Source organism: Esox lucius, chromosome 19 (assembly GCF_011004845.1).
Source record: "Esox lucius isolate fEsoLuc1 chromosome 19, fEsoLuc1.pri, whole genome shotgun sequence".
NCBI classification, from domain to species: domain Eukaryota; kingdom Metazoa; phylum Chordata; class Actinopteri; order Esociformes; family Esocidae; genus Esox; species Esox lucius.
Genome location: NC_047587.1, coordinates 28,380,311 through 28,397,323, shown reverse-complemented (window position 1 = coordinate 28,397,323; position 17,013 = coordinate 28,380,311). Strand labels below are relative to the sequence as shown.

Genomic DNA, 17,013 nt, shown 5'->3' with positions numbered 1-17,013 from the left:
GGCACATTTTAAACATAATGAAAACAGTTTGGAAGGACACATATTTCGCTGTTACTGTTCTTACGTTATGTTTCATAGAAATCGGGAAGCCCTGGGGAGTAACTTTACATGTATGTAGATAGTGGGCATGTGTTTTGGTTTGGAATTGTACTCAGGTACATTGTGCTTTGGAGGGAGCATATAAAAAAAATATTTGATGGATTTTGGTTTATAAATTACAATTTCACAAAATGACATTGTAAAACCCACTGTAGACTGCAAAATGTTAACGACGTAAATACACATAATAAACGAATGAATTTAGCTAGATATATTGGCTTTAATGATGAACTTAAAATGAACGAATATATTGACTTCCTCTTAAAATTTCAAATTAACCGTAAACACGTCACAAAACCATGGACATGTGCGGTCATGCTGGACGTTACAGGGAAGTTATAGCATGTTTACGGTAATTCTTTTCAATCGCCACTGACGTACGTCCATAGACCCGCTGAAATTCAAATGTTTGAAGTAGGAGAGGCGTCAAATAAACAAACTTGTTTGAATCTTCTCCTGAGATTATACTTAGTTGTTAAATACGAATTGTTTATTGGCATACATTGACATACGGACGCTTCTTTTAAGGTAACGTTGAAATTAGTTTTCAACTTCAAGATTAAGACAGTAATATTTGAATATATTATCAATATTGTACGTAATTTAGCTGGCTTGCTAAAGTTGCTAACTGTTTGCAATCGCTAGCTAGTTAGCCCTAGTAGCCAGTAACATTATAGTGAAGTTTAACTAGCGTAAGATAGTGGATAGTTAGTTCACGAACGTGCACATACGGTAGATACAGACTGCACGCCATTTATTTACGTGTTCATTTTACAGGAAGATGGATGGGGAACATCGAAATGGGTTGTCGACAGGTTTGAAGAGACATCGAGACCCTCTGTCTGACTCCGAGGACAATGTCCCCTTATCGTTTGATGGTGAGTAGCTGTCGATGTCTCTTTTCAAAACCCAGAGGATTTGGACGCCATAGCTGCTCCATCCTACCTAAGCCCTACTGGTTTTAAAAAGCCGACTAGGAGAGAGCATGTAAGAAGTTATTTTACCAGAGTATCACTAATAATCTAAACAAAACACTAATAATAAACAAAGACACATTTCTTAGTGTGAGGTTGCTTGGATGTGCAAAAATAGCAAGCATGAATCATCCTCAGTGTTATTAATCTAAGTTTCCTTTTTCTGTCTTACAGAGGTCAGTGATGTTCAGAAGAGGCGTCGCCTGGAGGCATTTGGCGAGGAGAACGTTACCCCTGAGAAGAGGTCTTCATCTGGAACCCGCCTCGGCTTTGCAGAGTTTGAAGTGAAACCAGACACCCCTGCTATCTGTTCTATTCGCTCCAGAGTACAACAGCTCACCCAGAGACGTGGGGGTAAGAAGGCCTTATCTTCTAACATTTGAAAACCCTTACAATGTGACGGTGCCCATAAAACACTCCCGGGATGTATTATTTACAGGAGGGCCTGTGCTGGCTCAGAGATGCCTCTCTGATCCAGGGTCTGGATCTGGCCTTCCGTCCTTTATAATCCAGGATGGATTCAAAGAGCACCATCTTATTGGTGAGGATTCTTACACACTCAAGTTTCACCTGCTGTATCAAAACCCCAGTGCCAGTCTACAAACTGTTTGTGTCATTGAATGAGTCCGAATGTGTTTGCTGTGGCCTGTTTTTCAGGAGAGGCAGAATTCAGTTCACGGGTGGAGCGGTTCAAAGCCCCCATCACCCCTCAGACCAGCCCTCTGCCAGCCAACCGGTGTCCCCGTACCCTCTCCAACGCTGTTACCAACTTACAGATGAAACTTGAGGCCAGCGATACGCCCAGCTCTAAGCAAGTGTCCCGCATACGCCAGGTCTGAGACACACTCGCACACTTCAGGCAGTGAAGGAAAATGGCGTTTGTTTGCTCGGCAACTCTTGGGAATGACATGAGCTGGAGGAATGCAATGCGTGGTGAAATGTTGGCATCGACACCATTCTTAAGATTCCTGTGAAGTTTTTCTAACAGCTTCTATTCGTCTGTCCAATCAGGAGAGGGAAGAGGAGCTGCGTCTCCTCAGAAAGCCAATCACTGAGAATGTCTTTCTAAAGCGAAGCTTGTCCGATACATCACTGACTGAGGTAAGTTCGGTGTTAAAGTTCCCTTCGGTGTCTGGTCAAGGAGTGTTGTTGTTGAGGGTTATGTTTGTGGCTCTTGGTCGGGCTCAAGTACATTCCTGATAGAACAATGATATTTGTTGTGAGGTCATTAGAGGGCGACCTCGCCCTTCTCCTCATCCTCCCCTCGGATGATGGTCAGACGTTGCAGGAGACTGCAGTGGCCACCATTTCAACCGTGGAAAGTGAGTTTACCTACAACACGGAGTGGACACTGGAATGGGTGTAACTGGTTCTTAAGAGAAATCACAGTGTCTTCAGATGTCAGTGAGGATGGACACTGGAATGGGTGTAACTGGTTCTTAAGAGAAATCACTGTGTCTTCAGATGTCAGTGAGGATGGACACTGGAATGGGTGTAACTGGTTCTTAAGAAAAATCACTGTGTCTTCAGATGTCAGTGAGGATGGACACTGGAATGGGTGTAACTGGTTCTTAAGAGAAATCACTGTGTCTTCAGATGTCAGTGAGGATGGACACTGGAATGGGTGTAACTGGTTCTTAAGAGAAATCAGTGTCTTCAGATGTCAGTGAGGATGGACACTGGAATGGGTGTAACTGGTTCTTAAGAGAAATCACGATGTCAGTGAGGATGGGTTGTTGTCGTCTCCCAAGTTGGTGAAATGATAATCAGGCTTAGATGTACTTTAAAGCTAATTAACAAAATAAAGGAAACGTACTAGGGATGCAATGATAAAAGCCAATATTCATATAACAAATTCATCTGATTCTGATATTTTGCAATTTTTGTATTATGCACCCTGGCATAAACATTTTCTGAACGTGCTTGTGGTTTCAACAAATGCAAATTCAATCGTACAAAAGTTATCTTTCTATTTATTTTATTAAGAAAAAATAAGAAACAACTCTGATCATTCATAAATTGTCCATTCATTATCTGAGAAATACACATTTTCATTTTGTAATTGCCTGGATATAAATATAGTAAAGGTATTAGACTTCAACATTAAAACAATACAACATGTCTTGAGCGAATAAACATTTAGCATATTGGAGCATAATGCGTGTTAAGATGAAAGCACAATTAATCTGAAATAATCATCCAAGTGGATTATTGTTGTTATTTTTATACCAGATTGCTGGCCAATGTATCAGTGCATCCCTAACAAATAGCACTTTGGGTCACCATGTTTGATATTCATTTTTGTTTCACACCTTTGAATCCCCATTTCCTCATGTCTTTCCTTTATTTTAGTACTAATGTGTGAATGCTTTAATGTGTGCATGAGAGGAACCAAATGACTCACTGATGTTTTGAGGAGGCTGAGCGAAATCTTCTGCATGTCCAGCAGGCAGACGCCAATGTGTCTGGTGATGAACCTGTTGAGGTGAGGGATGGCAGTTTTACCACAGTGTTCGCCCGTTCTGAGGTCCAAGGAGAGGAGCCTCCAATCCAAGACACCGGTGAGACACTGCAAGAGGAACCGTTAATTCATTACTAGTTAGGCGCTTGGAGGTAGACGACAAGTCAATGGTATATGTTGACCAAATCTAAAGGAATGTCTGAAAAGATGTTTGTGTGCCAACGGCAGTGTAGAATAGGGCTGAGAGATTGTATGACATTCAACAGGTGAGGTGGCAGGGTCCTCAGTTGACATGGATGTCACACTGCAAGAGGTGGAGGTGATGCACATGACACAGGAGCAGGAGAAGGTGATGTGCAATATGGCCGTTTGTCAGGGCCATTCTCGGCCAGAAAAACAACATGGGGAGGCAGAGGCGGCTCCTTTAGAGGAAGAGCAGGACAAGGCAGAGTCTCTGGGTGAGAAGCAGAAGGAAAGTGGTTCAGTGGAGGGTGAGGAGCAGAGGGAGGTGAAGTTCATAATGGGTGAACATTCAAATGATCAGACAGAGTCCCATTTAGATTATAAGCAAGTGGCAATGGGGTCCGTTAGAAATGGTGAGGACAAGGAGGCAGGGTCCACGATAGAGCACGAAAAGAGCAAGATGGTTGAGGTGTTTTCTTTAGGTCAAGAGGAGGTGGCCACTCCAGCAGAGGAGGTTGAGGCCCCATTAGATGAGAGGCTGGGGTCCCTGTTAGGTGAGGATGAGAGGCTGGGGTCCCTGTTAGGTGAGGAGGAGAGGCTGGGGTCCTTGTTAGGTGTGGAGGAGGAGGAGATGGTGGCACCCCTTTTAGGTGAGGAGGAGGAGAAGGCGTCACCCCTTTTAGGTGAGGTGGAGGAGAAGGCGTCACCCCTTTTAGGTGAGGTGGAGGAGAAGGCGTCACCCCTTTTAGGTGAGGTGGAGGAGGAGAAGGCGGGACCCCTTTTAGGTGAGGAGGAGGAGGAGAAGGCGGGACCCCTTTTAGGTGAGGAGGAGGAGGAAAAGGCGGGACCCCTTTTAGGTGAGGAGGAGGAGGAAAAGGCGGGGCCCCTTTTAGGTGAGGAGGAGGAGGAAAAGGCAGGGCCCCTTTTAGGTGAGGAGGAGGAGGAAAAGGCAGGGCCCCTTTTAGGTGAGGAGGAGGAGGAAAAGGCAGGGCCCCTTTTAGGTGAGGAGGAGGAGGAGAAGGCAGGGCCCCTTTTAGGTGAGGAGGAAGAAAGGGCGGAGACCCTGTTAGGTGAGGAGAAGATGGAGTTTTCTGATCAAGTGAAGGTGAAGAGTCTTAAAGACGTCCAGGATGTGGTGTCTGATCAAGGTGAAGACCAGAGGGAGGTGGTTTCTCATTTGGGTCCAGAACATAGAGAGGCTGCCAACACATCTGCTCAGTCAGACAGGGAACAGGGAGACCCTGAGCTGCTTACAGGCGAGGATCGGACTGGTGAACGACATTCAGAGGCCAGAGGGCTAAAGAAAGTCACCTTTATCCTGGAGCCAGAAATGATCAATGACTCAGCCTTGTCTGAGCTGGACTCTTCATCTAGAAGAGAAAGTCTGTCAGGTGAGACAAATGTCCAGGTTGTTGGCACAAGTTGGGCCGGTGAGGTAGAGACCAACACATTGGTTTATACATGCAGATGCACACACCTGTGGGAGGCTTTTATAAAGATACTGGTCATGTTCTGCTGTCAGGTGGACATTGTCTAAAGGGTTTTAATGGGTCACTTCTACCACTTTGCACCTCTTTCTATGCTCTTAAAAAGCCAAATAATGAGCTCTTTAAAAAACCATCTCTCACGAACAGGTTGAACATTGAGGATCTGTCCAGGCCCACTGGGAATTGTTATTCTTGAACAACAGTAGTTCTTGTATGGGGTTTTCACAGTTGGGTGAACTACGTGCATTAACTGGGACAGTTATTTTAAACCTGTATGTGGATTATGAAGAGTTTTTATTAGATTCCACTCTAAAAAGTCCATGTTGGCTAGAGCTTAAAATACATTGAACAGTTTTGGCTGAGAGTTTCCTTTTGTGAGGGAGTAGACTGTTTCCATACCTCATCACAGCATCACATGGCATTCCCCTGAGAAGTAAAACCAGAACTGACATACTTTCACATAACATTTTTATTTCTAGGTATGAGATGACGATTTTGTAAACCATGTTGAAGACGAACAATGGGTGATGTTTTCTGATACTGACAAAATAGTCGTCTGTCTATAGAGGCTGAGCTGGACTCTCATGATGAAACCAACACCGCCGAGATGATTGACCTGATGTTTGACGAGGTGCTGGACGCTGCCGCTCAGAGAAGGATGGAGGAGGATGGTGATGAAGAGGAGGGAGCTGAGGATCACGACAGTGGCATAGCCACAGTGATGGACAGAAAAGAGAAAACAGATGCTGAGTTCGACATGGAGAAAGCTGAGGGAGACGACGTGAAGGAGACCGAGGTGTTGGAATCTAGTGCCAATGAGGAGCTCCTGACGTTCCCATCCAGCTGTATCCTGTCCCCCCTCAGCAAGTCTGTGGAAGCTGTGGTCACTCCCATGGTGAGGCAGTCAGACCCTGTGGTCACCATGTTCAGTGTGGTTATGGAAGTGTTGCGCAACAGGTTGAAGATGTTACATGACCAAATTGACCAGTGTTTGCTAACCCCACAGAGACTGGCAGCCAGTCAACCAGCCAACCCTCCCTTCCTGAGCCCTGAAGAGCCGACCAGCCCTACTCCTGACAGCGTCCCCCTGTACAGGTGAGTCCTCACATCCTCTTCGCTGTGAGACAGGCTAAGTTGATGCTGTGAAGATTCAAATAATAATAACAATTACTATACCCATCTAAAGGTATTTGGACAGGTTAACATTATGTACAGTAATGTTTCATACTTTGTTGCATATCCTTTGCATGCTTGCTTGCCTGAAATGTGCCACTCATAGACATCACCAGATGCTGTGTCTTCCCTGGTGATGTTTTACCAGGCCTGTACTGCACTCATCTTCAGTTCCTGCTTGTTTTGAGTATTTCGATTAGGTGATTCACTTGGCCAGTCAGCACTCCCCTTTTTGGCCCTGAATGTTGTAGTAATTCCAGTGTTTTCAGAGGCTTGTGACTGTACCTTTCAGAATTCATCATGCTGCTTGTCAGCAGTCAACATCATCAATAAAGACAATGGCCCTCATTTATCATTCTTGCGTAGAAACGGGCGTAAATGTTGGCGTAAGATTTTGCTTGCACTCCTCTCACCGCCTGATTTATGAAGCTGTGCGTACCTTTAAAATCCAGGTGTACGCAATACCTTCCCTTGATAAATGCCGCGGCTGAAAACGATCGTCATTAGAATAACCGCTTTCCCCACACCCTCATTTTACGCCATGGACATACAGAAGACGGCAAAAAAGAGAAACTTCTCTGACGTGGAGATTGAGACGATCACCAGGGCGGTAGAAAGAAAGAAAATTGTTTTATTTGGCAGTTTAAAAAGCGGAATAAAATATGATGTGATGTGGAGTACCATTCATTCACATTAATAATTGCATGGCAATTTGTAATATTTGTCTTATTATTTTATGATTTTTATTATTAATGACGTTTATTGTTATTTAGAAGAAGAATGTCGTTATTATTATTATTTCTATTATTATTATTATTATTTAAAAGAAGTGTAATTTTTATTATTTTGTCAGTCTGAATTATATTTTGGTCATTAAAAGCCTTTTATTACTGAACCCAGTCCGTGCGCAACTGCCGGGCCTAACCCTGAAACGTCATGTAAAGCGCACAGGCTAGTATCTGAAGGAATACATATAAATCAAATGCTTTGGTAAAGTCAACAAATTAAACATTGAAGTCCATGTTGCACAAAAATAAACACTGAAGTTTGTAATTGTTTTTTTTTTTTTTTACAGTGGGTCATAATATATCATATCTTTTAGTTTGTCAGTGCGTTAGGATTTTTTTTTCTGCGCATATCCGCACTAACTCAAAACGTGCGTACATCACCTCCTGAGCTGGCGTAGGATTTGAGAGTGCCGTACGCCAACGTCCATATTGATAAATCTCAAAGTCACTGTGGTTTTGGGTGTACGCCAGGTGTACGCTGGAAATTTGGTGTAAGCACTTTTGATAAATGAGGGCCACTGTGAGCCAGTTCCATTTGCGGCCATAGATGCTGAATTTCAAAGATATGCCTCCACTGTGATTCACAGATGAGCTGGTATGCTTTGGATGTCATAGTCATTTTCCTTCTTTTTTTCCGCCATACCATTTTCATCCCTTTGTTAGAGGTTAATCTTAAACTCATCTGTTTATACGACATTGTTCCATACCCCTACAGTTTGAGCAACTACCCTGGGCGTGCCTGTCTTAATGCTAACTGGTGGTTTGTTCCTTGCGGTGTACTTTTCTGCGTATGGTAGTTTGGTATTAGACACCTCTATTGGGTTTGTTTGTGATAGGTGTGACTGGTGTTAGAGACAATCCTAAAACGACTGACAGTATAATTCCTCTGTCAGTGTGTTCTGTGGTCTACCACGTGTTTGCTGTTGCTGAGCTCACCAGTGCATTATTTGTTCTTCTTAAAATAGGACAAGTGTGCCTGTTAAGCCCAACAGAATACAACTTTAGACATTCCTAATATAGACTCGTATGTAAGTTCTTGACGTATAACTAACAATGTTGTGCAACAATGTTAGTTATACGACAACTGCTAGCTCATACATCTACAGTGCTTTAAGCTAGCGAGTGGCACTAAGATATTGTCTCACACACAACAGCGTGGGTTCAGTCGGTGCCTGCAAACAGGCTACTTGAGCAATTTTTTGTCTAAGTTTGAATGACAGTGAAATGCACAAACCCGTATACACAACACTTAAGTGTAACGTGTTTAAAGGTTCTTAAACTCATTATTTTATTCAGTTAACACAATGTAGGCTATGATTTAAATTATCTAATTTGAAATGAGGTTATCAACACTGTTTATACCCAAGTGTTTGAAAATCGCAATTCATAGTTGTAATTGCAATATTTGGACAAACAACTGCTATTCTACATTTTATCCAAATCAATTATCTTTTACATACTAAAGTTTTTCAGCAACTTCTTTATTGACCGGCAGGATGTTGTAGCACTTACATGCAAAACTTAATGGGAAATCTGGTTGGCTTAAAATAAAGTCACATGGATGTAACAGGTATACTGGTATAGAGACATTTAAACATCAAAATGTTTTATTTATATATATAGTATTACTATTATTATATATTTTTTTTTTTTTCTCAATCTTAATAGTAGTGTGCTTATAAGGTAAGTGGCCTTAATAGGTACTCTTGCCCTTTAATCTAGCATGCCTATTGTTTTGGCTATGTTTCTAATTTATTTGTCTTAAAGACTTAAAGCTGGCATTCTGTACTTTAACCACACAGCCATTACATATTTTCTAATCTAAATTGCTCAAATACAGAGCCAGACAACAACAAATCTGTTTGAGGTTACTGTATTTCTGTTAACAACGACTCACTGTGTTTTCTGACCTATTGACAGTATTGATGCCTACCGCACCCTGACCCAGAGCTCCAAGCCAGCCACCCATAGTGTTACTCCAGGGCTTCTGAGGAATGTTGCCGAGAAGTCCCAACCCAAGCCCTCTATCAACACCAAGGAAAGGATCCAGGTCCGTAATAGGACTTAGGTTTTGAAGGTTTCATCCAAAGCCTTTCAACATTTTCATCTCAAATAAGTGAATGATGAATATGGTTGGTCGATCTGAATGTCCTGTCCTTTCATTGGTCAGGTACTGAATGAGGAGGCTGCCAAGTTGCAGGTGATTATCAACCAGACGCTGCATGCCCTGAGCTGCTGCACCGATGAGGAGCACGGCAGGGGCTCCCTGGAGGAAGCTGAGGCTGAGAAACTTCTCCTCGTCTCCTGTAAGTCTTTATCCACTTATCTCTTAATCCCCTTGCTCCACAACTCCCCCGCCACCCTGTTTCTCCTCAGTCTTGGCCCTCAAGCGTGACGAGGTAAAGGCAACCGTGTTTGATTACGCTAATCCACCAGTTGGATTCAAATCCTAGTCTTGCAGTAAAGCAGCTAGCTGCAAGGCAGTGACTTTGCCGCTGCCCCAGAAATCTTTTTTCTTGACAGTCCCTCAAATTGATTAAAGTAGATGAGTGATGAACCTTTTATAATTTGTCTTGGCATTATCAGACTGTGCCCTGTCTCTCTCCCCTGTTTGTCAGGTGAGAAGCGTGAAGCGCTGCTCTCTGAGGTGGCCAGGCTGAAGGATTCTGGGAGCTCGGTCTCCGAGCTGGAGGAGGGTGATGGGGAGCAGGAGTCCCCCCCGTCCCAGCAGCCCTGCAGGGGCACCATCAGCATCAGCCGAGTCCAGCTCCCTCTCAAGGTGGAGTTTGTCTGCTCAGCTCGCACACGAACAGGTAACTGTCACTTAGCACATTTAACAATGTTGGATCATTTAAGATTATTTGGACAATGGGCCTCGAGTGGGTGTGGTATGGTCAATATCTCGCTGTTAAAAGGCCGCTAAACATAATTTGGTGATCCTCTTAATCTGCTTTACTATTTATTTTGCATAACTGACTAGCTAGTAACCTGCAGTGTTTGCTAATACAGCTCTGATTTGGGGAAAAGCTTCTTAACGTTGTGCTACGTTGTAGGTTTTGAACCATATTGTTCGTAATTAACATTTAAGACAAGGCAATTCAATTGAAAGACTTTGAGACAGATTTAACCTGCTCACCAATTTGGTAAGCCTGAACTTCAATAAAAAATGTGTTCAAACCCCCAGCAAAAATATTAAGTGACAAAGTGAGCTTAATAGAGGTTTCTCTTTGGCGAATATGTTTATGTAGTCCTGCCCAGTTAAGTGCTCTCAATCAGTTTCACCCAACATTCAAGCTAGAGCCGGTGAGAGCTGCTAAACAGGAAAATGTCTGTCCGTCTGCCTGTCGGTTCCTTCACCACAGGGAGATTGCACTAGCTGGCTGAAACACCAGAGCGTGCTTTGCTCTAAACTCAGCGGTGGGTTTTAAAAAACAACAGGCTTATCTGGTTTACATCTAGCTTGATTGTCGCTTGTTTTGTTGTCTGATGAAACACATGAACATCATGATCTACTTTTACGTGATGTTTGTGGTTTAGCAACGGCTCTTGAGAGTAAGTTTTTTCTTTGTGATTGCTGACACAAGAAAGCCAACACGTCCATGCGAAAATGTTTTATGAAGAATTCGTAGTAGTTTGCTTTTAATGTATTTGAAATTACTTAATTTGGTATTGAACTGATGTTTTATTCTCTGATTTGAACCCAAACAATAATGCTATAATAGTGTTATTAAGAGCTAAAGATGAAGTTGCTGTATATAAAACAAGAAAATAGTAATTAATTTAATGGAGAAACTGTTAGAAGTAGAAATGTATTCCATTATAATCATTAGAAAATGTTTACCTTTAGCAGCATTTGATAGTACTTAACAAGTCTTTGGATTGTTTTTAATCCAATGTTGTTAGAAACTTATCCCATGTGTAAATGGCTCCTCTTTATACGGGTTTGCAAATATTGTCCTCATTGCAATTATAGTGGACAGATCTAAATCATTCTGTTTCACAGAGGACCGTCTTTTAGTTATTAAATGCACAAAGCAACACAGTCACAGTACACTGTAAAATAATGTTCCATTTATATGCATCAAATCCTGCTCTATAAACTCATGCCCAGGTGGTTAATGAACACTGCTGAAGGTTTCTCTCCTCCCTAAAGGTCGGCCAACCCACTATTTCTTTGTACTGATTCGCTACGGACCCTGCAACATCGTTGCGACCCCTTTGGCCACTGCGGCAGACGCCCAGAATGGAGACACCATCTCCTTTCCAACCTCCATCACCCTGTGAGTCCGATGGCGAGTGTTAAGTGGCCCTTCACCAAACACCAAACCTTTATCCACACTGCTCATGGGAGTGAACATTTTAGTGAATGAAAGAGGGCCATATAAACACTGCCTGATTATTTTTCAGGAACAATACCATGAATCCTTAGTGAAAGGTATATTAGTGAAGACTGACTGACTGTGTGGGTTAGGTCTTACTGAACTCATGGGGACCAAATGTCCCAATGAGTATAGTAAAACCAGAACAAATTTGCCTCATTGGGACCTTTTGCCGGTCCCCGTGAGGCAAAAGTCAATTTCCAGCTCAGGGTTTAGGTGTAGGGTCAAACTTACAATTGATTATATAGTTAGAATTGGGGTTTCTTTAAGGTCCAGGCGTTGTTGGTTAAGGTTAGGCATTACATCTAGGTAAAGTTTAGGCATAAATGTTACTTTATTGAGGTTAATGTTAGGGTTAGGTTTAGGGCAAGGGAGCATGCAATTTCTATTTTCTGGTCCAAATGTCCCCATGAGTATAGTAAAACCAGAAAAAATGTGACACATGGGGACCTTTTGCCAGTCACCTTTTGCCTCATGGCAAAATTGGGGATTCTTTTAGGTCCAGGCGTTGTTGGTTAAGGTTAGGCATTACATCTAGGTAAAGTTTAGGCATACTTTTTACTTTATTGAGGTTACGGTCAGGGTTAGAATTAGGGTTAAGATTAGGGCATGGGAGGATGCAATTTCTATTTTCTGGTCCTCATGAGGATAGCCATACAAGTGTGTGTGTGTGTGTGTGTGTGTGTGTGTGATCCCTTTAGGCAGGACATTCGTTCCAACTTTGAGATTGATGTGGAGATCTACAGCCTGGTGAGATGGAGTATTTTTCACTTGAAACTCTTTTCTAATTGAAACCATATGTATCAGGGTTGAACAGTTGGTCTGTTTTACTGAACCACCCCTCTGTGACTCAGTCCCAGGCCTCAGGAAACACCGGCAGTGTTGACCTCCGCAGATCCACCAAGTCAAGGGTGAGTGCGACGTGTTTTGGTAAAGAAATATTGTCTGATGTTTTACAGTCCATAATTAAAGATATGTCGATGCCCTGCGCCAAAGCTCCCAATTCTGATCTTGCTATTGTTTCTTTTTTTTAGTCCACCCCAATGAAGCTTCTAAGCACCAGGAAGGTAAGTGATTTATCTGCAGTACAGGAAACGTCCCACTGTATGTATCTGTGGGGGGAAACGGTACCACCCCCATTACACTGAAACATTTTCTCCTCTTCCCTTTGAACAGAGAACCAACCAGAGTGGGACTTGTAAGTATCATTGCTCTGCTTGCATATCATGTTGTTCCTCAGTGCCGTCATGTTCTGATCGGACTGAATCAACCCTGTCCGCAGCCTCTAACATGGCCGCCCTGAACACCCGGCGCACCAGCAACTTCTGTCTGGTCGGTTGTCACAAGATCACCCTAGCCTCCCTGGGTCAGAACAAGTTCCCCCTGGACAAGGTAGGTTACCCTGCTGAGCTGTCTGGATGGCAGTGTACCTGGACAGGTGTTGATGTGCTGGTTTTGTCTGACTTCCTGGTCCATTTGTCACCAGCGTGTTCTTTTTCATCTGTTTCACCTAAAGATGGGAAATATCTTGGTTGAATGTACATCCTATAACATCTCAGAGTTCAGTAAAAATGTTACTTTATACACGTGTCAATGTATGCATGTATTTTGTCAGTGTTTCACGGTGTCACAAAACATTTTCCTCCTGGGTGGGATCACTGCTGATGTAAACTGTCCCTTCGCTTTTCTGTCTCCCTCCGCTTCTGCACAGATGAAGTTTGAAGGCAAAATCAGGAGACTCCTGGGAGATGAGTTTCAGGAAAAGGTTTCACCTACTACTTCCCACTTTGCACACTCCTCTGCTTTTCTATGGGTCTCTTTGCTTGTCCATTTATCTCTTTATATGCCAGCAAGACTGGTATAAAGATCTAGAATTGGTCTAATTTAATTTGAATTGGGTAGATGAAATTGCTCTTTCATTGCCTGTTTTTACATTTCCTTCCTTTTAGCCAGACCTCCTACTACAGGCTCTGACATCCGTGTTCTGGTTACCCCCTCTGTCTGCAGGTGCCCTTCCTCTCTCCACTGGAGGGAAACATTTACCTGCAGCTGGAGAGTCAGAGCCACTCTAATGTCCAACACCAGGGCTTCCTGGTGAGTTAGTCAACCTGCTGTCTGTCCAAATCCAAATGTATTTCTCACGTATATGTTCTCTAATTTCTTTTCTACCTGTTATGTTTCATCCCCCACCCATCTCTTTCGCCTCTCCTTCTGTTATCCAGACCATGTTTGAGGTTGTGAATGGCTTTGGGGCGTGGCATCGACGTTTTTTTGTCCTGGAGGGAAACCACCTGTCCTATTGGAACCACCCCAACGACCGAGGCAGCAAGGTGGGCATGAGTTAAACTGAGCCAAACACAACCCAGGTGGGCCTGAGTTAGACCGAGCCAAACACAACCCAGGTGGGCCTGAGTTAGACCGAGCCAAACACAACCCAGGTGGGCCTGAGTTAGACCGAGCCAAACACAACCCAGGTGGGCCTGAGTTAGACCGAGCCAAACACAACCCAGGTGGGCCTGAGTTAGACCGAGCCAAACACAACCCAGGTGGGCCTGAGTTAGACCGAGCCAAACACAACCCAGGTGGGCCTGAGTTAGACCGAGCCAAACACAACCCAGGTGGGCCTGAGTTAGACCGAGCCAAACACAACCCAGGTGGGCCTGAGTTAGACCGAGCCCGAACACAACCCAGGTGGGCCTGAGTTAGACCGAGCCCGAACACAACCCAGGTGGGCTTGACTTAGACCGAGCCCGAACACAACCCAGGTGGGCCTGAGTTAGACTGAGCCAAACACGACCCAGGCCAGTGGCGGAGCTATTTACTCCAGACTCCATAAAGAGTTTGCCCGAAGAAATGGAGAATACACATTTTGAAACCAGAACAAGATTTATTCTATACTTTTCCAAACTTCACACAAGATGAAGCTGACTTGTATTTAAACATTCCTCGTCTGTTTCTTCTGTCTGGTTTCCATGCAGCCTGCAGAAAGCTGCGTTTCTCTGTCCAGTTCCTTCAGTCAGAGTGTGAAGCCGGTGAAGAGGGACTCCTGTGCTCGCCCATATACTTTTGAACTGGTCAGCAGCTCTCAGACAGAGCAACAGGATGATCAGGCGAAGTAAGATGATATTTCATTATTTCACTGGTGTGAGCTGTGAAGTAACGAGCTCACTTAAATGTAGCTGACAACAAGGTTGTCATGGGGGTTTTCTCTATTAGGTCTCATGACCTCTCATTCTTATTCATTGGTTGCATGTTCTCTGTTCTTCAGGGGCTGGTTCTCCGCAGATACACGAGAGGATCTGGGGGACTGGATGGAGAAGCTGAACCAGGTTCTCTTGGACCTCAATACCTGGACACGCTGTTCCCTGAACCATGCGGGAGCACAGACCAAAACCAGCAGTTGTAAAATTAGGGAGAGCAGTCTGTAATAATACACTGTCATATAATCCTATGCAATATCTTTATTCAATACTATCATTAGCATTTGGGAGATTCCTTTGTATGGTTATGTTTTGCCTTTTGTAATTGTTTTGAAATAGAGCTCCATCTTGTGGTGTGTTAGGATTACGTTTGTATGTTACCTGAGTTTGAACTGGAGGATTAAGTTACTGATATTATGCAAACACTACTGAATAAATGGTAAGGCTAATACAGACCTACAGGCCTAACATTCACTGACGATCAGGTGAATTGTCATCTTAAATCTGATAGGATAAACACTACAAAGGTGAGCGCTACTGGACAACATTATTTTCATTACTGCAGCAGTTTTCAGATAATGGGTCTGTACCATGCAAAAACCCTCATTTAAAAACATAGCAATTTGAGTTGTTACAGTGTTGTTCTTGACAAACTGATGCATCTTCTACAATGTTGCAAATACTGACCGTGTGGTGACTTTAGGCTTGTTCCTTAATTCGTAATCTAGTGCTGCGTTGTTCATAACACAACAGGGATTGAAGGAATAGGAGGGGGTCATGTGTGGCCCTGGGTTTTGAAGGACATGCAGTAAAATGATAGTGCCTTATCTGATGTTAAATCCTATTTGGACCGAAAGGGAAATGAATGTAGATGCTCTCTGTTGACTTTAGTTAACCTGTTTTCCCCTTTTTTTTCCTTTTTGATGTATTTACTGTGAATCTGTCATTCATTCTGTGTGTGGATGTTATCCCTACTTCTCAGCATTCTTATATGCACTTGATTGATGAAGGTACTATCAGCATATAATAAAAATTGCACTAATAGCAAGAGATTTATGTATTTCTTATTCTGAAAAACCTGACCATGTACGTTTTGTAAAATGTGTTAAAAGCTGTGAACTGGCACACAGTTTCCCTCTGTATTATAGTGACCTCAACTTTTGGCAGTCAACAAGCCTTTAGTTTTGTAACGCGACTGCTTGAAACTAAGTTGTACAGTGCAATTAGTGCAGCCAATGTCAAAAGTGAGTGTGTCAGTAATTTGGATGATGGAACTGTTAAGTCACTAGATTTAAACATATTGTATATAGGGACATAATTTTAAATTATTAATATTTTCATATAGGCACAATTGTTTATTTCCATTTCCTTATTATGCATTGTCTGTTTCAACCATAATGCTAAATAAACAATGTCAACAGGGAGCATCAAATATACAGGAAATCTGACTAGATTATTCAATTTTTTTTAAAGAGGGCAAAAGGCAGTATTTACACCATTAGGGTCAATGTTTCCAGATGGGAAATCCAGTAGGTGTCCCTCTGTAGAAGTTCTGGTTCTCCCTCTGTTCTGGTTAGAGGGATTTTCTTGATTCCTATGTATATAGCTTCTAGAAAGAGAACTGCCCTAGGTTTTGTTATAAAAGTAAAATTGCGTTTAAAGCCCGTAGGCTCAAATCGTGTCCTCTAAGTCTTAAAACTGTCAAATCAACTGATCTCTCACCATAATGTGATGACAAGTGAGCCGTTAGCCATGTTTTACGTTGAAGCATAGCAGGAACTCAGCCCAGGGCAGGAATGTCAGGCAGGAAGTCTCAGTGTTTGGTGGACTACTACAGAAATATACTTCCTGTTCCCTGGAGCCTCTCTGGGCGAAGGTGGGTCTGTCCTCAGCTCGAGGTATTGACAGTCGGGTGTGGTTCAGCAATACCCAGCTGTAAAGTGTACAGCTTATGCATCCGTGTTGTGTTCAACCTGGGCACTCTGGGTAATGTGGAATATTCTGCTTTACACCGGGGCCTGAAGCTTGACACCTGCGTGATGCCCTGTGCACCCAAGGCCAATGTGGTTAGGGAAGTAATTATGGATGTTCAGTGAGTTACTGTTGGAACAATTAAGGACTGTCCTTGACAGTATTAACCCACTCTAAGAGTCAGTATAATGTCCTCTCTGTTCCCCAATCTTTTGGCCACTTTCCTGGGAGGTAGCTCAGTCTGTTCTGTAAGATATCTCTGACTGGTTTGGGTCCTATGGATTCCTAAAGACAACGG

General features: G+C 43.1%; 1 protein-coding gene across 4 annotated transcripts; it reads left to right on the top strand.

Annotated features, from left to right (window-relative positions):
- Positions 1-457: 457 nt before the first annotated feature.
- Positions 458-15,792, top strand: si:dkey-30c15.10 (uncharacterized protein LOC559353 homolog). Of its 4 annotated transcripts, XM_010884068.4 has the most exons (24): positions 458-627; positions 877-977; positions 1,248-1,427; positions 1,513-1,614; positions 1,731-1,906; positions 2,085-2,174; positions 2,306-2,395; positions 3,520-3,634; positions 5,771-6,099; positions 6,211-6,299; positions 9,086-9,215; positions 9,336-9,471; positions 9,784-9,978; positions 11,319-11,445; positions 12,246-12,294; positions 12,399-12,455; positions 12,579-12,611; positions 12,721-12,742; positions 12,827-12,936; positions 13,256-13,309; positions 13,552-13,638; positions 13,767-13,874; positions 14,523-14,659; positions 14,813-15,792. In XM_010884068.4, the coding sequence occupies exons 2-24, from the start codon at positions 881-883 to the stop codon at positions 14,970-14,972; spliced, it is 2,673 nt and encodes an 890-aa protein (XP_010882370.2). In that variant the 5' UTR covers positions 458-627; positions 877-880; the 3' UTR covers positions 14,973-15,792. The 4 variants fall into 4 exon arrangements, with proteins under 4 accessions (XP_010882370.2, XP_010882371.2, XP_012994432.2 ...); XM_010884069.4 differs by lacking the exon at positions 13,256-13,309; XM_013138978.3 differs by lacking the exon at positions 2,306-2,395 and having other exon boundaries at positions 459-627; positions 3,523-3,634.
- Positions 15,793-17,013: the final 1,221 nt, after the last annotated feature.

Excerpts from the sequence above, each read along its gene's own strand:
- si:dkey-30c15.10 (XM_010884068.4), top strand. The coding sequence starts at position 881 with ATGGATGGGGAACATCGAAATGGGTTGTCGACAGGTTTGAAGAGACAT. Across the intron at positions 1,428-1,512 it reads GCTCACCCAGAGACGTGGGG|GAGGGCCTGTGCTGGCTCAG; the intron begins GTAAGAAGGCCT and ends TATTATTTACAG. Across the intron at positions 9,979-11,318 it reads CTCAGCTCGCACACGAACAG|GTCGGCCAACCCACTATTTC; the intron begins GTAACTGTCACT and ends TCCTCCCTAAAG.